Genomic DNA, 19,877 nt, shown 5'->3' on the forward strand with positions numbered 1-19,877 from the left:
TAGTCATGCTGGCAGTACACCTATATGAAGGAGCTATAAATTGAAGACAGATTTTCAGGACTACAGTTGTATACAGGCAAAGTAATTAAACACAGCTAGTTAGTATACTGCTGCTGCTTTAACATAAATAGTGAGTTCAGAGGGTTTGGGCATGTCTGGGTTTTAGAAACAAAAGAAAGTGTTATGGTAACCAGACAGTAGGGTTAAGACAGTTAAATTCTTCTTTTAAATGTTTTCAGGTACATGCCAAACAATGTAGAAGCAGGAACAGCATGCTGCATGGAGCCAAGTACAGCACAAACAGTTTGCATCAGATTACAGCTTATAGGAAACACAAATCAGTAAAAGATTCCAGATTTTGCTGCTTGTCCTCGCAGATATGATGATGATCTGTGGTATGGTGTGTTACATCAAATTTCCTTTTAATGGTTGGCACACAAAAAAGCAGAGAATAACTAACTTGGCCTAACCTCCCTCAGAAAAAGGACAAACACACGTGTACACAAAAAAATTAGAGATATGTACAAAAAAAAAAAAAAAAGAAACACATGCACACACAGAAAGTATTCAGGTGTTCCTGAGAAATGGTAAAAGGTGGCATTGGCCTCTTTTGAGAAGTGCTCTGAATTTCTTTGGGTTTTTGTCTCAACACTAAGGAATAGAATATCAAACAAAGATGGAATGCTCTCTAGTCTAACACTTGCTGAGGACACTGGAAGGTTGTCTGTGTTCTGGTAAACAGGTGGAGCTTCCCCTCTGTGACACCTGATGTGGTCAGCTTGGTTGAAAAAGACCCCACAGCTCAAAACCCATTACAAAAATTGGATGTGCTTATGCAGTGGGATGGCTTAAACTTGGTTTCTATGGAAAATCTGGTTGGAAATATGCACCAATGCTCATCTTTTTCTTCAAAAGATTAGATTACTTAAGATACTTATGTCCCCATTTGAAGAAATGAGAAGTAAAACGATTAAGAAGCCTAGTTCCTTGAAAGGAAGATTGCTGTGTGCCTTCTTACTATGCTGACTGTATGATTTGCAGAGGCAAAAAGTCTTGAGAGGCTTTTTTTTTTAGAACTGGGATGCCTTGCTGAGTAAGCATCCAGGACATGCTGCAGCTGAAAGGGATTTTCCTTTACACAGGTATCTGATTTTTAGCAGGAAGTTTACCAGACTAGGGAAAAAACTGATATATAATCCATTATAATTCCAATTAAAGAACTGACCCAGCGTGTTAACCCAAGAGAGAAAGGATCCTTTTGTTTTTCCAGCCAGAATTAGCTGACAGGAGCACAAATGCTTTGCCACATAAGCAGCCCTATGCCATTAGTAGTTTATCATATCTTTGTTTTCCTTGCTGGTCTTTGCCTGCAGGAGAAGGGCAACAAAGGAGGGATTCCAGTTGCTCCTCGGAAACTGTTTTGAGGGTTCATTACTGTTGTTACTTGAATGCTGCTGAGCAGCCTCTTTCCTTAAAACTGAACTCCTAAAACTACCTGTGTGAGAAAAAAAAAAGAACCATCATCTGGGTGGAAGTTTGAATTTGTGACACCCACTGATAGACAAGTCAGGACATTACCTGGGGCAAACATCAAGTGGCTTGTGGATTTTGGCACAGCTGAAGTGGAGAGAATCTGTCTGGTGCTGCTGATTGCAAGGGTAAACCCAGGAAAACATTACTCAGCGTTTAAGCAGCTTCAAGAGGGCATTTTAGCAAGGGCTTTGAATATTAAGGGTGTTCATTCACCAAATATTAATTCAGAGAATGATATTCTCCTGGTTGGGCAAAGTGGCAAATAAATGAATGAATGAGCCAGCTGAGAAGGAAAGTCCAACTCGTCACTGGGAAAGAAAATGCTGACCAAAAGTGGCTGATACAAATAAATGCTTTATTGGATATACTGAACAGACAATGAAGAGCAGACTTACACATACATGATGAGATAACAAGCTCCCATGGCACATGGTTCTGAGTAGTGTTTACTGCAAACTGGAGCACAGCCACTGGGTTGGAATTGGAGATAAGCTAAACTTCTGGATTCCATCTTTTGGAAAATTCCTTCTGGAGTTCCCATTCAATTTCAAGTCACCTGTCCAGTGGAGTGTTGACTGATGAAGGTGTTATATTTGACAATGGTCAATCTGTCACATCTTCTGGGCACTGAAGAATTTGTGGAGTGGGATGTTTCACACCAGCCTCTCCCTTGAGAGAGCGATGATGAAAATGACCACTTGTGTCTGAAATTTTGGCCTCTGTAGATCTCTTGCAGAGACACATCTTGGTCCAGTTCCTGTCAGCTTCTGTTAAAATTGATAATAGCCATCATGGAAAGTCTTGTATTGCTGTGGACATGAGGACTGAATTTCCACTGTTGCTTTGGGTAAACAAACACACAAAAAGGCAGAACACCATGTCCTGTGGCTGACATTCAGACCTCAATTTGCGCATCACTTCTTGGGCTTAATTACTAGTGTTTTGTGTTGGCCAGCCCAGTGGGCTCTGCAGGGAACTTTGCTTCTTAATGAGATGTTAGGAAAAGGGTGGTTGGTTTTGTTTTAATGAAATGCTGGAAAGATCTTGCTGGCTATGAGAATGTGACTTCAAGGATAAATCATTGGACTGGGAGCTGATTTAATTGCTAATTTCTTCAAGTGGGTTCTAGGAAATAAATTCCATCTTCCTTGTTGTACTGTGATGACCTCCATAGTAAAAAATTTTCTCTGGTAGGGCTCTGACTGTAACTTCAGTACAATAGCCAGATTACCAAACAAATTATTATGTCTAAACAAGTTAATTTGGTCACAGATGTAGTCTCGTATTCAGTAACAAGAAATTTTGTATGGTCTGTTTTGTCTCCTCATCTCTCTTTAAAGCCAGATTGGATATTTCTGCACTGTCCTCAAGAAGAGATACACTGGGATATCTCATTAAAACCCGCTCAAGTTACTGTTCTTTCCTTGAAGTCTTGTCAGAGGTGGAACTCAAAGCTTCAGCAAAAGAACTTGATTTTGGTTCCACCTCTAACATTGTTGAGCTTTCAGGACAAGCCTGCTGAAATTGGAGTGTGCTGAGCTTTTGGTGTGTGACACCTCTTTGTCTCCTTGAGGTGAGTGAGGCAAATTTGATGTGCTGAGCAAGCCTGCAGTAGCCTTTTGGAAACTGGACAGGGTTAGAGGATAAAGTAAGAGAGTTCTTGGCTATGCACTGTAGAATGGGGTCACTTTCTCCACAGCTCCTTTGGCACTTGTCAAGTAAATAAATTTTCTCTTGTCAAACATTTGTGGGTTTAAAAATACCCTGGCCTTGAGTGCTAACGTTCTGGGGAGTGCAGCAGAACTTTCCTTGCATTTCATTGTATCTCCTGTGTGTAGCTTGCTGCTGGATTGAGAATGAAGACATCCCATAGAGCGTGGTCTCTACAGGTGTGTGTTTCCTGTGTTCAAATCTGTCTTTAGATTCTGCTGTGTTCAGTACAATCCTGGTATGTGACAAGGATTTTTTTAAAGTCAGTTCTTCTAACAAGAAATAATAATGTCTCAAAGAACAGTGACCTCTGACCTGCTAATTAAAATAACTGGTCTGGGTCATCTTGCATCTATGAGAAAAATGTTCATTTATGCTAAATGAAATTATAAAGTAAGGTCAAGTCCATTTATCCCCTCAATGTCTTTAACAGGTGCTGAATGCTCTGAAGCAGAGGTGACACTGTCTGGTTCCTCCTAAAGCTGGCTTTCGGTATAATGACACAAAGGCAGCATTCCCAGCTCTTCTATGAAAAGATTATCATGCTGATGCTACAGGTAACAGGAGAGTGAGTGGTTATCAGGAGGCATTTCCTCAATGGTAGTGTTCCTAGAGCACTGCCAGTCTTCCCATCAGCACAATCTACTCATGTTACCCAGTCCCATAATGGAAATAATTCCCTGAAGCACAGCTACCTGCTTTGCTTTTCTCAGGGAATCATAAAGCACTAGCAAACAAGGTTAGATTTAGGCAGGAGTTATGTGAGCCCTGCAAGGTTGTCCATTCATATGATAATTATTCAGTATTCATTCCCTTTCTGTAACCTGCTTTTTCATGCACAGCTGCATTTTTTCCCAGCAGAGCTTAAATTTTGTTTTGTTTGTTTCAAATCCTTGTATCACTGTAAGCATTCAGCAATGCTGTCTGCTGTGATAAGTCTTTACCATGACTGCTTTGTGCTCCCACCAGCTCAGGCTACTTGTCTCGGGCCTTTTGGTCCCAGGACTTTGGATATAAACTCCTTGTCTAGCAATGTGCAGCCCTGGCACGTTGATGGTTGCTTTAGAAATCAGCATTTTCTCAGCACAGGATTCAACAGAAGCATTTGCCTAAGTGGGATTTGTGTGTCCAGCCAGATGGGTGTACTGCTAGGGAGGGTGGCCTTATTTACCTCCAGAACACTTACCTTCTTCACCCCCAAATCACTTTATCTTTTTTCTTTCTCTTTTTATTACTCTCTTGTGAGAGAGACATTATTTACATGTCTTTTGGGTGACCAGTGACTCACAGGTTTATAGCACATAGGGATAATGCAGCTCTCAGAATTTGTTTTGTGAATTTGGGCATGGTATCAGAGGCTCCTAGAGATACAGTAACCTTCTTTTGCACTCCAAGGTTATGGAACAGGGTAGAAAACAAGTGCAACCAAGGAAAACACGTGGATACCTTATCATTCAAGACCTCCTGGCTTCCCTTGCACAATTTATTGTGCAGTCTGACTGTATCATGTTGTCCAGTTGTCTCATTCACTTTAATTTGTTGAGATTTGCCAGTATTCTTGGCCCTAGGTAAGAACACAAATCAGCACCTGACACGAGAAATTTTTCATATTATGTATGTGGAGATGTAGATGATGTTACATTACAGTTAGTTTTTGTGAAAATTCACCTTTGAGCCCAAAGGAGCTCAGCACAGCTAAAAGAAGTGAAGGAAAGAGGTGAGTTTCACAAAGGGCATTTTAAAATGTTCCCCTTCCTCTGGAACATAAAGTTGCCTCACTCACTGTGTATTAATCAGCTCATCCAGGAAAGGAATCCAAATGGGAATTGTGCTGAGCATCATAATTCTAACAAAGTCCTTATGAAGGGTCTAGTCAAAGTGAAATGTTTATTTAAAAACATCTTCTATCTAGCTCTTACCTTGGTCTTTCAAGCAGCTTTTGTGACCTTATGCTTGTCCTTGTTGAACTTCATAAGGTTCATGTTAGCCCAAGTAACCCATAATGCTCACTCTTCCAGCCTGTCCAGGTCTTCCTGCAGGGCGAGTCTCCTTTCTGAAGTGCCTGTTTCCCCACTTGGCAAACCTCATCAGGGTGCACTTGGTCCCACCATACAGCTCCCTTGTGAGAATATTAAGCAGTTTTGGGCCCAATATCGATCCCTGTTGGACCCCACTTGTGACAGGTCACCAGCCTGAAGAGGAGCTGTTTACCAGCACCTCCTGGATGTTTCCTGCCAGCCAGTTCCCCACCCACTGCAAGGACCACTTGGCTAGACCATAATGTGTCCTTTTCCTGAGGAGGAGGCTGTGGGAACCCATATCAAAATCCCTGCAGAATCCAATGTCTGCCACCCACCCTACTTGGAATGAGCAATTCCTTTACCATCATGAAGGTGATCAGCTCTGTCAAGCACAATTTGCCCTTGGTGAATCCATACTGGCTTTTCCCAATCACCTGCTTAATTTTTCTTGTGATAATCCCCAGGAGGATTTCTTCAGTAACTCTCCCGGAAATGGAACATACCCTGGTTGCAAAGGCATCTGTAACTTGGGGAAATACTTCAGGTTAATAATGCCCACACAACCGCAAATCCGTGGGGCATCAGTGTGGTTGAGAACCTGACTCTGTCAAAGGCATTTGCCAAACTTGTAGATTGCTTAATGAAATCTAGATTTTACTGCTGGCTGCTCACATGCTTTCTTGCTGTGTTAAGATGAGTTGGCAGCAGAGCAGGCTTCCCCCGCACCCTGTTCAGTCACATGTGTGTGTGCATCTCCATCTGCCCGTGTTGTTACACTGTGAGGTCCATGCTTTGGCTGAGGAAACCCCTCCTTCTGTGGCTCAGAGTGGTTGTCTGATGGTCCCTCCCCTGCTGTTAAAGCCATGACCTAGAGGTCAGCTGCTTCATCTAATCACCAAAGCACCTGTGCTCCTGTTTCATATCAGTTGCCCTAAGTGGGTTGGTTCACGAGGCTTCACATAAAGCTCCCGTAGTCTGGATCCCTGCCAGAAGTCATTTTGCTCCCTCAGGAGCGTGACATGCTGCAAATGAATGCCATAAATTGAAATATAAACATTTTCTGTCCTATTTCTTCTTGTTGGAGGCTTTGCTTCTGCTGAGATGATCTTGCACATAATTAATCAAGGCTTCTTTAACATGTTTCCAGGCAGGATTCACTTCTTCCAGTCTTTGTAGAACATGGCTGCGCAGCACGGGCTGGGCCAGACCTCATGACAATGATGTTGATGCCATCAGCTCTGCTCTGCTGTCAACCAAAGACAAGTTTGGGTCAGACAGGATGGTGAGAAATAGGTGGTGGACGTTGTGAGTGAACACCATTATCGGAGTGAGTTCACCCCCTCTACATGGACCAAAGCAAGGGGAGGGGTTTTGTTTATATTTACTGTGATGAGGCAAAATGGTGCCAGCTCTGTAGTGGCTGAAACTTAGCTGTGTCACCTGCTAGGCAGAACTGCTCTTACAGTGACATGAGGAGCTTAATTGCTGTAAGATCCTCCCTTCTCTTTCTTCCTTGCTTCCTGAGCATTGTTGCTTTGAGTTTTTATCCAGTGCTACCTTTTAGTCTATAGCTGTCTTTTCAGTCTGTGTTTTTTCTTTTCTCCCCTTTTCTTGAATGTTGACACTCATCATCCTATTTGGTTGTCTAAAGGGAGGATCCTAACAGCACATTTATTCTTAAAATTGAGCAAAATATCCTGGAGCCAGTAGCAGTAGTCTCATTTGTCACGCTCTTGGCCAAGCCTGAAATTCTCTTTAGGAGCTGACCTGAAATACAGCATCACTGCTGGGAGAAGGGAAAAATGGATCTCTTGGTTCTCCCTTCCTTAGCTATATACAGTCCACATGTTTGGCTTGTATGTTTGGGAATACTGTCAGTGACTGCCAGCTGGACATTCCAGGCTCTCTGCATAGCACATCCCTGAAGATCTCGAGCCAGTGTCCCTCATCCAGTCACAGTTGAGTTCCCTGTGAGGAACGCTGAAGAGCTCAGCAGAAATGCTGGCTTTGGCAGCTGCTGGTCCTTTGACAAACCTGCCATGAGAGCCAACGTCACATGGCAGCTTCCACTGCCTTGTAGCTCCAGACAGGCCATTACCAAATCTACTTTGTTGTTTCTTGACAGTTAAGGCAAAATTCTGCTAAAATTAATTATGATCTACTAATTAGCATGTGTGGCTCTAAGAGGTCTCTCTGAAACCAAAAGAGGTATTTACAGGAGAATTCCCAGCTTTTTCCTGAACTCAGCTTCTTGAACTGTGTGTTTGATGCAGAGATGCTGCCTCAGCCTATCAGTATTGGGAATTGTGTGTGGAAAAAGCTGTCAACCTAGTACACATCAAAAATTCAAATGATTTGCTGCCTCAGGTAAGCAATCTGTTCTTTAGTTTCCATCTAACCTTCTTGTTGTGTAGTATTTCACTGAACATAATCATAACTGAATGATGATTTAGGCTGCTAGGGAGAACCTAAGGATTCACACAACTCTGAAAATCTCTGTGGGAGGGTTGGGGGCGAGTATTCTGTATTTTAATTTTTCAGTACAAAATTGTTTTGGAGAGTTAACTTAAAACGGAGATTTCGGATGTAACACACACAAAACCTAAATGCAGGGTGTGCACCCACAGACACACATCGAAGGAGGAAATAAATGTTTAGATTTCATTTTTTGTTCACTGTAGCAATTACTGGAATAACTTGCTGCTTTGGAAACTGAAGATTTTTCATGTTTGCTTGCTTGACTTCCCCTTTTTCCCACTGTTGACTCCAAGGAAGCATGTTTTGGGTTGGCCTTTTTGACTGTTGAAGCAAAGCTTGGGTGGCATCTATCATGAACAATATGCTCTTTTGGAAAAGAGATGTTGAATATCTGCTTTTTCTCTTCTAGAGAAGCTGACCCAAATTGAGCCTTCATAATGGAATTTACAGACATGCAGAAGAGTGGCAATAACTAGGAATTAATTTGTTGAAATCTTGGCTTTCCAGGTGCTGTGACAAATGTTGAGATGTTTTAAACAAAATAATCCCCCCTCAAGGCAAGAGTCATAACCACTGAGTGGAAGGAGTTTTAAATCTAGCGTGCTGTCTTTACCAAACAATTGATGTCTTTTGTAAATTGGATCTGTTGAGAAATGATCAGTGCTGGACACTGGGTCTCAGTGGGATCCTTATGCAGATGTACTGCTTAGAGTACAGTGCTTGAAGAAATAATTCTTTGGAATTTTGGACAATGAGGGTTTTACCCACATATAACTAGCAAAATTTATTATTCTGTCCCTGCCCAACCCCCCAAGGATAATTTTGATGTCGTTTCCATTTGTTTCTCATTTAGATCTTTACAGCTGCCAGTGTGCTCTACCCTCACACCACCTGCTATCACTCTCCAAATTACATCTAACTTCTTTTTTTTTTTTTTTGGCAATACATCTACAAGGAATGAACCTTAACTTGTGAAAGTTCATAGGCGTTATGGAACATTTTAAGGCATTCTGAGTGATAAGTGAGTAATGCCAAGTAAGATGATGGAAATTGCTCCTGTTGGTTGCCAAAAGCTAGTAGGGTGTAGCCTCTAATGCCTGTGAGGTGGTTTCTTTTTAAAATCTATTTTCTTCGATTTAGATATTAAAAGATGAAGGGTTGTTTTCCTCTCTTCCCAGAAAAGTTTGATTCCTAACATCTGTAGAGCAATTACTTGCACAACAGACTGTACCCAAGTTAGTCTTCTTTGTTAAAGTCAACATACCCTTCTGGTTGTATTCTTCCCTACCCCTTTTTTTGGTGTTGTACTCGTCTGGTTCTTTCCTTTGCCCTGCAGCTCCTTTAACCTCACTGAAGCTACACTGTGTGGGTTAGAGCCGGTGAAATCCAAGTGCTTTCCAGGATTTGCCCAGTGAGGATGTGCTCCTGGCAGTCAGCTTTGGCTCTGGAAAGTGCTAAGGTTAAGGAGATGCAATAAAACAAGCCTACAGGGAAGAGCTTTGCTGAATCAGGGTTAAGAGGGAGTTTTGCTGCCTCAGCCGTCCTCAGACTCATCATTTCTCACAGCTTCATTTACCTTGTTGAACTGGTTTTTGTGTGTGCTTGCCTGGATGGGTTTTTGAGCTTTGCTCACTTTCCAACTCAACTTTGGAGGCAGGAGTTTGAGGATGAGGTTATCCAGCTCCTCCAAATACGTGGAATTCTCAAAACCATGTGCATTATGGTTGTAGCCCTTGCTTTACAGCACCAACACACGCATTTGTAGTGTGGCTGGCTCCTTGCCTACCGGGGGAAAGACACAAGAGAATCAAGCCCTTGGCAGGTTTGTGTAGGGTTTGGGATTGCCAAAAGACAACCAATTCTGCAGGTGTGCAGCCTCTGGGTCTCTGTAGAGGTAGCAGAGAGATGCAAGGCAGAAGGGAGCTGACAGCCAGAGGGGCTCAGCGGTCAGGTATTGGGGCAGGGGCTGGGGCAGCAAAGCCTTTATGGAGCACAGTCCTTGCCTCCTGACCTGGTGCAGAAGTGCCCTTTGCAAATGAAAGGCCACCCACAGCTCCCTCGGCCCGGGAAACACAATATCCATTGGACCCTTTTCACCTCCAGATGTGAAGGACTCATCAGTGGCAATAAATGGCAGAAGATGGATTTCTTGTCAACAGAGCTGGGAGAGCATGTTAATTAAAGGACAGCAGTGACTCTTGAAGAGTGAAGGTAAGGGGGTGTGTCTGTTTAAAAACCTGACGCAGTGCGGTGCAATGAGATGCTTTGAACAGCGTGGTAAGGGCATGAATTTGACCTATTTCTGTGTATAAACAAATACATGTTTTACTTTACTGCAAATGTATTTCAGGAAAGCTTACTGACCATGTCTTTATTCTAATGATTTTACTATTGCTTGGTATGTGTTCCTTCTTCATTGGTATTCTGTGCTTGATTAATTGTTTCGCAATGCCACAAGCTTCTGGCACTTGTCCCACAAACTTAATAAATTATTATACCTTTATTAGTGTAATGTCATATTCTATTTTTTTCTGGAATTAAGGGATGCTGCATTCCCCTTCCTGGACCAACACTTGGGTGTGGCCAGCACTGTTAATGGTGAGTAAAGAGATACTCATCTTTCTTCTACAGGCTCTGCTGTAGATGCTGTAAGTAATTTTTGTGGCAATGTATCCGCACCTTATCTGGAAATGATGTTGCTTCATGCTTGAAACTTCTCAGTCTTTTTTTGTTTGTTTGTTGGTTGGTTGGTTTGAGGTTTTTTTGGTTGTTGTTGTTGAAATATCCTTCTGGTCAACATGCCCAGATACAGGTAGGTCTACGGGCAGTGAGAGGGGACTGAAAAGAAACATAATGTACCCACAGCCTGTGCTTTACCACTGATGCCTGAGGTTGGTAGTCTGGCCTTTTCAGGAGTTCACAATTAAGTAGCAATGGCATCCAGGATGCCTGCACAGCCTGTTTGATTGTTTTTTTGGTTAGACTTACATTTTTGTGAAGTGTTTAAATCACAAGCTTCATCTCTGGAGAATTCCATTCTCATCCAACGCATAGATAGATACGAATTAATAGATCTTGAAATATTATATGCAGCTTAAATACCATTTGGAATGATGATCATCTATAGGAAGCTTTTCCTGATAGGTTTTTAAGACAGAGAGCTCAGTAGTGCATTTCTGAGCTTATGATGAGCTGAAGAGTGCAAAGAGTTTATTTTATTGATTTGTTTTGTTTGCACTTTACTTAGGGGAGACATTTTCCTTCATTTTGCAAGACATCTTACAAAAAGAGAGAAAAGAAGAAAATTATATCCTTCATCAGTGAATAGAAACAGGTAAGAAAAGCTTCAGTCTGCTGATTTTGGAGGAGATGAAAGAGGAGTCTACAGGTAACAGGACATATTCTGACAGAAAGCTTTCTTTGGAGAAACACTGATCTGTTGGATGCACTTAAAATGCTTTTTAAGGAGGGCAGGTGGAAAACTGCAAGAAACTCTAGGTGAGAGCAAACAAATTTTCTTTCATGGAGAAAGCTCAGCTGTTTTGGAAAATCTAGAGAATATTTTTTTTTCCATTATCTTTTGTTCTGCCTGAAAGAGCTGATGTGAATTTTATTTAATCTTTGTGGAGATAGCTCAGATGTGAGATTCCCATAAAGGTTATCTGAAATAGGAAAACAATCAAGCATAAATTCTTCTCCTGGTATCTGCCAAGTACTTTGACACAAGCTGTGTTTTAAACCAGAAAAGTAGGAGGAACATAAGGTTGTTGCAGTGTTGGTAGAAATCTCAGCCATACTCAGTTGCGGAGAAAAGTTGAAGGGATCTTGGATAAATGTCTTTTTTTGCCTGCTGAATGCTTGGTTAATTCCTAGTTGAAAGCAGTTGCAGTATGTTTCTACACTTGTGCCAAGAAACACACAGAGCAAAGGACAGGTATTCCTGCTTTCCGAGTGTGTCTGCAAACCACGGCCAGGAGCAGAGCCCAGCAGAAATTGCATAACCAGCTTCACCTGTGCACAACAAACCTTTTCCCAAAGGTTTCTTAGCCTGCAATTCCCCCTCTGGCTTTAGCAGCGCCCTCAGGACTTCCTTTGCCACATCTGTGCGGACACCTGGGACGCGTCTCTGCAGCTGGGCAGCTCCTTTCCAAGGTTTTCAAACTTCCGAAATTTTGAAAAATTTTGAAAGAGTTGTTGCAGTCTGCTCTTCTAAAAACAAACAAAAAAAACCCCCTCCCATACAAATGACAATAGTATAAAACAAACAAACAAAAAACCACACACACACACACACAAACCCCCCCCCCCCACAAAACAGCAACTAACTCAAGCAGACGCCGCGGGAGCACCCTCGGGGTCGTGGTGGAGGGCAGGGGCCGGCTGGCGGTGCAGCCCCGGCCCGGCCCGCTCAGCTCGGCCCGGCCCGTGCCCTTTGGCCCCGCTGGCCGCAGGCAGCGCCTCAGGCGAGCTCCGGGGCAGGGCACGGCCCTCCCGCCGCCCGCCCGGGCAGAGGCCGGGCCGTACCACGAGCGCTCGGCCGGGCAGGGGGGGGCGGGCGCGGGGCGGGCGCGGGGCCCGCGCTGCCTCAGCTCCCGCCGCCCCGGGCACCGCGCCGACAGCCGGCGGGGCCGCGGCCCCAGAGGACAGCGGCACCCGGCCTCGCCGGCTCCGCGTCGGAGCGGGGCCGTCCCCCAGGGCCGGGGCCGGGCCGGCCCCCCTCCCTGCCGGCGGCCGGGGGAGGGCCGGGCGCCCGGATGTCGATCAAAATGAGCGAGCCCCAGCCCTGCGCCGGCCGCCCGGGCGGGGGGAGCCGCGGCGCGGCGGCACCGGGCAGCGGCGGGGAGGCGGCCGGCGCATGGGACGGCGGGCTTTAGCAGCGGGGTAGAGAGAGCCTGGACGGCTGCGGACGGAGCTCATGGATAGAGGACGCTTGGCAGGATAACCCCGCGATGGCTGCCCAGTCGAGGTACGGCACTAAATAACTTGGGTCGCGCCCGATGCATCTCGCCGAGGGCTGCGTTTGTGATGCCCTGGCTCCTGCTCGGGTTCAGCTGGCTGAGGGGTTTCACCCTGAGCCCCGGGTCGGTTTTGTCCGCGTGTTTTGCTCACCCATGTGCCCGCTCTCTCTTCTCGGCGTAAACTTTCTTCCAGCAGGAAAAACAAAGTGTTAATTGCCCCCCGTCAAATCTCTCCCAGTCCGACGAGTTAAAAGCTCCCTGAAACTGCTTCCCTTCTCCCCCCGTGGACTCGTCTGTGTGAAAGCTCTTTGAAATCGATTCTCTTTTCTCCTCCAGACTTGTCGCGCGTGTGTTTCTGCTCGCCTGTAAGCAGCCCGGCGTGAGCAGGTTTCTGTCATTGCTTACAGCAGTGTTTCCAAAGGTGGGCAATGCTTTCTGCCCGGCCGGCTTGCGGGGCTGGCTGTGCGCAGGGGAAGCAGGTTGTGTCTGCCCGAGAGCTGCGGGGATAGAAAATGGTTACAACAGAGAAGAGTATGGACGTGAGTTACTTAGTTGCTGTCGGGGAGCAAAATTCAAGCGAAAACACTGATCTTGGTTAAATACTTTTCAGCTGTGGTTTTAAAGAAGCGGCATTTTGCCTGTTCTCGGAGGAGTGGGGGAGTGTCCTGCCTAAAGTAAATTTCACACTCAGCATGGGGGAGGCAGCTTTTCTTAAGCAGTAGTACTTGATGGAGCAGTGCTATTTAAGGTACCTGTTAAATGCCTTTCAGCGTTTACGATGCCTTAATGGGCATTTCAGAAATGCCAAAGAGAGAAATTCCTTTTTGCTCTTTAGTCCCACACCATACAACCACCCTGTCCCTCTTTCCTGCAGGCAGGAAAAAAAAAAAAAAAAATTAAAATGGTGGTATATCCTACACGTAAGTTTGGCACTCACGGTGCATTTTCACATGGTGCTTTTCTGCAGGTTTGAAGCCAAAGGTTGGCTTTAAATTACAAACTGGAGAAGGACAGAGCCCTGAGGTTTGTGGAAGAAGCAGGGGAAGATTGATTGCTTGGTTAACAGCTGAGCTCTTCTCCAGCTTCCACGGCCTACTCTCCCAATACTGGGAGTATTTTGCATAAAGAGTACTTAACAAAAAGGTAAAGATTGAGTTTCTAGCATCTTTTTTTCCTTTGCATGATTTACTGGCCTGCATTATCAGCGTTGCTGTAATAGGACCGCATGCTGGATGCAGCATAAATCCTAGGGATGCTGGCTGGCCCTGGAGCTTGGCTTGGCTCCAAGGCCAGGGACATGCCTGATGTCTCAGAGGTCGCACAGCCATTCTGCTGGGTGGCAGGAGGCCATGCGGGAGCCGGGCCCCAGCAGGAGCCCCCAGCTTCAGCCAGCTGGCCGAGAAAGGGCAGAGCTGGCACTGGGGCCAGTGAGCCACATCCCTGACCCCTAAGGTGAATGGCGCAGAGAATCAAGTGTTACACACCGCGTGGCTCAGACTGAAGGGAGGAAAATGGTCCAAGGGCTGGGACCGTGGGGCTGAATTCTGCAGGGCAAGTGGAAGGATCATGCCCCACACCTGCCATTCGAGACAGATGTGGGGACAAGACATGCACCTGCCATTCTGTGCCCTCCTTCCTTCTCCATGCTGTGCCTTGGCGTTTGCTTTTGTCAGGCTACTGTGAGGTGCTCGAGCTGTAAAATTGCGTCAGAGCATTTCAGCACAGTGAGTGCGGAGGTTACTCTGTATGCCTGAAGATCATTGTTAAGATCTCTGATTATTGCTTGTTTTAAGACGTTTAAAGGGAGTAGGAGCGCATATGAGCAGCAGAAATGAGTCTGTAGGAGAGAAGGTGCATCTGCCAGAGAGCCTGTGGTATTCCTGTTTAAGTGGCATAGCTCTGCAGGGGTATCTATCCCGTTTAAAAAAAAATAAAAAATTGTGCATTGTGGGTGTGTAGAAGCTTTTATTCAACAGTGAAGGATGAATTAATATTCACAATAAGTAATTAGAACTCTACTGCATGGGACTGAGAAGCCACGTGTCTCCAGAATTCATTTTGCCAAAACATGTCAGGGAGTTTACTCTGCAAGGTAGCTGACAAAAGAAATGGGTGAGCTTTCTGTGTTTATTTGTGCTTTGCAAAAAATACAGGCAATTTTTGCAAGCTCAGTAAATTACTGATGAGGTGGTGTGATACCAAGTGCAGTAGTGGTTTCTGTATCACTCTGTACAAGGCCTTCAGGCACTCCTCCATCTGCTCACGTTTTCTATTTCTCACATGCTGTTTGCTTTAGCTAGTGAAAGTGATGTGACATAGGGGAGGATGCTTGTTTGGAAACAAGGAAATCCAGCATCCCTTCTTCAGTTTCAGTGCTGTGATCCTCAGCAGTTCACCTAGCATTTGGGCTTAACAGTCTTGAAGGGCGGAAGGGTAAGGAAAAGGTGATGAAAGCTGCCTGTTGCTGCTCTTTAGCCTTTTAAAAACTGCAGTAGTGGTAACTGAGAAGCTGGTGTGTTAATGGATGCCACGGCATTCTTTAAAATCATGATCCTAAAAAATGGTTACAGGGTGAGTTGGGCATGGTTTGGTTTCAGCTTTTGAGAATGACCAGCTTTTCCCATTTGCTGCTGCAAATAGCTTACATCTGGAGCTATTAGGTGGAGGAACCATCCTCCAGTTATCATTGTTTTGTGTATAATGTGGGCTTGTGGGGGTTTTTTAAGTTGCTCGCTGAGCCGTAGGTTTGCAGCTGTAGCTTTTTATGCGCTCGCTTCTGGAGTGCACGGATGATCTGATGCCTGTGGTGTCCCCAGGCAACAGGGCTTGTGTCAGGTTTATATGGTATATTCAGGAACTTGTGAGCAGAAGCAGAACTGATCTGAATAAGGACAAATTTAGTTTCTTGTCGAGTGTGGTGTGATGTTCATCATGTGCTGCTCAGCTGCTCTGGGAATACAGCAGGACCCTTGGGAGGAGTGTGGGACAGACTGACAGAGCCCATGTCATTTCTGCTTCTTTCTTCATTAAAATATCTGCTCTACTGCAGCAATTGCAAGCTGAGGATCTTTAGATGAACATCTGCCTCTTTTTTTTTTTAAGATGCAGGCCACTTTTCTCAGGCTGCTTGAGTCCATTTTAAATTGTCTGCAGACACTGTTGGTTGCACTTATTTACAGTAGGAGGATAAACAAAATACTTCGTTGTTTTGGATGCAAAGAATTTCGTGTTGTTTTATATGTAACTTGCTTTTCAGTGTGGTCATGGTTAGGATTATTTCTGGTGTTCAGAATGAATGCAATTTCCTAATCTTTATACATAGGTGAATACAGTCCACAGTCAGAGAGCAACATGAAACCTGAGTGTTGTGCTGTCATCCCTGCTGGGCTCATCTTGCTCTTTCTCCTGAGTCAGCCCTGCAGGGAAGGGTAATAATGGACAGCAGTCTGGGAAACCCTCTGTTTCTACCCCCTAAAGCCAAGTTGTACCAGCTAAACCCAGAAGTCTTGAGAGGAGGCTGTACTGCCCATTTTGGTAGAAAAAGGTGATGTTGTGCAGGAATAAAATGTGGCCTTATTTATACTTAAAACACAGTAGATTCTGAAGGGAGTAACACTGAGGTTTTTCTCAGGACTCTCCTGAGGCTTTTCCCTGAGGAGAAGCTGCATTGAAAGATGCAGCTTTAGTTCATTCCATGTCATTTCACAGCTTTCCAGGCCCAGATGTAAGGACACTTATCATAACTTGTTTGTTTCATGGGTCCTGTTGACAGAGGCAAATGCCATCATTGGTGATGCTGAGTTCCAGTCAGCTGATGGAGGTCAAGAAGGGCTGAAATAACATCTTGTTGGAGTTTTCTTGTCTATTGAAAGCTAAAGCTTCCCATGAAACCCTGTTGGTTTTGCTTGCTACTAGCTCTGCCTAGAAATACAAATCTGTTTTCTCCAGAACCAGATGTCTGGATGATCTATGACATGTTTTGTGGGCTGCTGGGGATTTTCAGTTTGCAGTTCCTTATTGCCTGGACTTTCTGAGCATGGAGTTGCTCTGAGGCAGACCTGCAGTTGAAATGCTCCCACACAGAAAAAGGAGACGCTCACAAGGAAGTGGATTTTTCTGGTTGGTTTGGTTTTTCTTAGCAGTGGGTATTCCAATTCACAGTAGGCATTGAAAACTTTGAAGAACAACTCTCATGGCATACTTGAGCTGATGTACAAGGGAATGTTTCCTCAGGTCATGTAATTTTCCTGTGTCTGAATCTGTGTTATAAAGAGAGGCCTCTTCTCACAGCTTTTTACGAGAAAATCATTTGTGAGTACAACTGCAAGATGCAGCATGAAGAGCAGGAAACAAGATTTTAATGAGGTGCGTAAATTCTCTTCAGCACTTTTCTTCTGAGAGGAGCCAGACTGAATGATGCATGAAGCTTTTAAATGCCTTTAAAACAGAATAGAAAAGGTGTCTCCTTTTCTATTATAGAAAGGTTATGTGGTAATGCTACAATGGCATTGTTTTCCATGAGGTAGAGGGCGGTGAAGTGAGGAAGAGTTTTCCACAGAGTGCAGGGTATCATCCTAGGGCCTGGGTTTGGTGCTGGGTGTTTGGGAGTGCAGAGGCTGGTTTGCTTACCTGGCATGACAGAAGAGTAACTGTAGAGATGCATGAGCCTCAAAGGAAAGAGAAAGTCCTTTTCCTGTTCGGTCTTGAACACAGCCTGGAATTTTTTTTTTTCCCTGTGGTATGTTAATAGTGGAAAATGTACTGACTATTTTATGTTTTGCAATTTTGGCTGCTGCAGTTCATCTGTGTCCATGATAAAAAAGAGAAGAGTGTGGGGCTGGCTGGGGCTATTATCACCCCCAAAACAAGGTGTTGCCATATATAGATTAAGACAGAGCTGCCTCTTCAGCAGAATGCTTTTGTGGGGAACAGACAAGAGCTACTGCAGGTACTGGGAGAAGATTTTCCCCAGTTGTCTAATCTTAGCCAGTTCAGGGAAGAGAAGGTGAATTCTAGATCAGTACAGAATCAAGCAGCTGTGGAAAATGGTGAGAGGTAGGATTCTTGCAGCCCATCTTCCCTCAGCTGTGGTAGCTGCTGTGGGTAGAGCCAGCCCCCAGCTCTTTTGCTGCTGAGGTGCAGAAGTTGTTGCTCACCTTATTGAACAGCATGGCTTTTTAAAAAGTGCATTTCTTTTGCTGCCTTATTCTTGTCTTGGAAGGGGGAGGTGGCAAATGGGGGAGAAAAAGCAGGTGTGTGGGCACAAAACTGCATTTGGGAAGTTATTCTGCCCCTGTTAATGCTTCAGAATTGTCAAGCTGAGGTATCTGGGTACACTTGGTTAGGCAACCTTTGTCAATAACGCTTCATGAAGATGTTTGTCTTCTGGATTAGTTTAGGCTTAGGTATTGTTTGTAGAATTGTCATTTTCAGCTGTTCTGAGTGTTTATTGTACTAGCAACCTGAAGTTTTCCTTTACTGTTGTTTTTGCAATGTTGCCATCAGGCTAAGAGAAAATAATATCCCTGCTGTAATTTTTAGAGAAAGTTCAACAAGCCAGTTGTTAATGTTTAACCCCAGAGACAACAGTAAAACTCATTTTCAGAACTGCAAGAAACGGGATTTCATTTTTGTGTTTGTAAATAAAAAAAAGTGCAACAAAAATTAACCACAAAAACTCATCAAAGCATAACAAACAAGAAAAACACCTCTGTCATCAACCAAAACATGAGTAAGAACTAGCCCCTTTTAAAAAGAAACAAAAGAGGAAATTCTTGAAGCATATGGTAGCATTTTTATTCCATACATCTTTGCTTCTTAGAATGCCATATATTGTACAAGCTGCAAGCAGCAAGGGATGTATTCAGTGGTGTATCATCAGGTCCTTCATGGCACAGTGGTATTGAGCAGGTGGTGTGTGCATGTGAGGTGTGTGACAGAGCTCCAGTGCACGTGCCTTCCCCCTGAGCTGAGCTGTGGGCACTGCATTTTGAAATACAGGTGTCTACTGGCATCTGAAATGGAAAGGAATTATTAAAATGTGGAGCAGTAAAGGCATATTTGCTGATTCTCTGGAGAATTGGAGACGTGATAAGAAATTGCTTTTGGGTTTTTTGTTCTTCTGCAGTTTGTAAGGTTTTGCTTAAAAAGATATTACTGGGATAATTCATCTTTTCAAGCACAGCTCAGAAACTCTCCCTTGTAACGGGTATGCAGCTATTTCTCAATAATCCTCTTCCCCCCTGTAGGCTATTTTGGAAAAATCCTCCTAATCTGAAGGCAGGGAATATACTGGCAGTTTAGAAGTGCTTTGGTGACATGCTTCTCTTTTCCCTGTCCCCACAGCTCTTGCCAGAACAAGCTGTTCTAGGAAAATTTGTTTTCCTGATGTCAGTAAACCTATGGCTCTGTTGAGAACAGGCTGTCTGTCTAGAGACCTATTTCTTCATAGCTTTACTAAAATAACATGGGCTAACAGAAAGAGAGCCTGGCCTGTCCCTCTGTGCTGCAGTGGATTTTTAGAAGACTCCCTTAGAATTGCCACTGCTTGGAAGCTGCCATGTCTGTCTGTCTGTCACAGGCCTTTTTTTACTGTGAAAAGTGCTGGCATAGCTAAAAGGCAACAAATACACTGCAGAGGTGAGATAACTGTGTTGGCCCAAGTGTGAACTCCAAGATACTGGTGAAGAAGTCTGCTTTTTCTGACATAAGGTTTTTGGGAGGATGGCTGTAGGGTGGTGGGTGTAAGCTGTGTTGGCCAAAGAGCTCTTTTGGACTGCTGTGTCTCCCTTCTTTGCTGTGACCCTTGTAGCAGAGTGGTCAGCTTTATCCAGCAGTTGACCTTGAATTGATCATTGGTTTGATTTTGGGTTTCTGATTTAATGCATGATATTCTGTAACTTTCATTCTGGAAGCAAGATGAACAAGTGCCTTAATATTTAAAGGGAATGTGATCACTTTGCCGAGGTTTTGGAACGCTGTAGGTGATCTTTATCTGTTGCAAATCCCTATCCATTTTACATGGACTGGCTTCAGCAAAGTAATAACAGGCTCTCTTTGCTTAGCTGGGTTTGTGGCCCTCTGTAGGGGGAATGCCTAGTTCTGTGTAATGCACTACAGGGGTAAAAAAACTACTGGTCTAAAGCATAAGAAAATTCTCTGTAACCACCCATACTGG

General features: G+C 44.3%; 1 protein-coding gene and 1 long non-coding RNA gene across 9 annotated transcripts in view; one reads left to right on the top strand and one right to left on the bottom strand.

Moving 5' to 3' along the window:
- Positions 1-1,869: 1,869 nt before the first annotated feature.
- LOC147653141 (uncharacterized) lies at positions 1,870-12,224 on the bottom strand. 2 transcript variants are annotated; one of them, XR_015286871.1, is made up of 3 exons: positions 12,069-12,224; positions 4,690-4,807; positions 1,870-3,794 (listed from the first exon to the last, which is right to left on the bottom strand). It is a non-coding gene; the product is annotated as an uncharacterized LOC147653141 (long non-coding RNA). The 2 variants fall into 2 exon arrangements; XR_015286872.1 differs by lacking the exon at positions 12,069-12,224 and adding an exon at positions 5,163-9,490.
- A 321-nt stretch (positions 12,225-12,545) lies between these two features.
- The window catches only part of LOC111928825 (ALF transcription elongation factor 1), a 75,614-nt gene continuing 68,282 nt past the window's right edge, over positions 12,546-19,877 (top strand). For 3 of the 7 annotated variants that reach the window (XM_023926265.2, XM_086889301.1, XM_023926262.2), the window contains exon 1: positions 12,550-12,708. In XM_023926265.2, coding sequence (XP_023782033.2) covers positions 12,692-12,708 — 17 coding nt within the window. In that variant the 5' untranslated portion in view covers positions 12,550-12,691. Of the gene's footprint in view, positions 12,709-13,233; positions 13,449-13,667; positions 13,844-16,467; positions 17,066-19,877 lie in introns of those variants that run through there. The other 4 variants (XM_086889302.1, XM_023926263.2, XM_086889300.1 and 1 more) reach the window with 4 other exon arrangements.

This window comes from Cyanistes caeruleus, chromosome 5, assembly GCF_971803275.1.
Source record: "Cyanistes caeruleus chromosome 5, bCyaCae1.hap1.1, whole genome shotgun sequence".
In the NCBI taxonomy this organism is placed as follows: Eukaryota; Metazoa; Chordata; class Aves; order Passeriformes; family Paridae; genus Cyanistes; species Cyanistes caeruleus.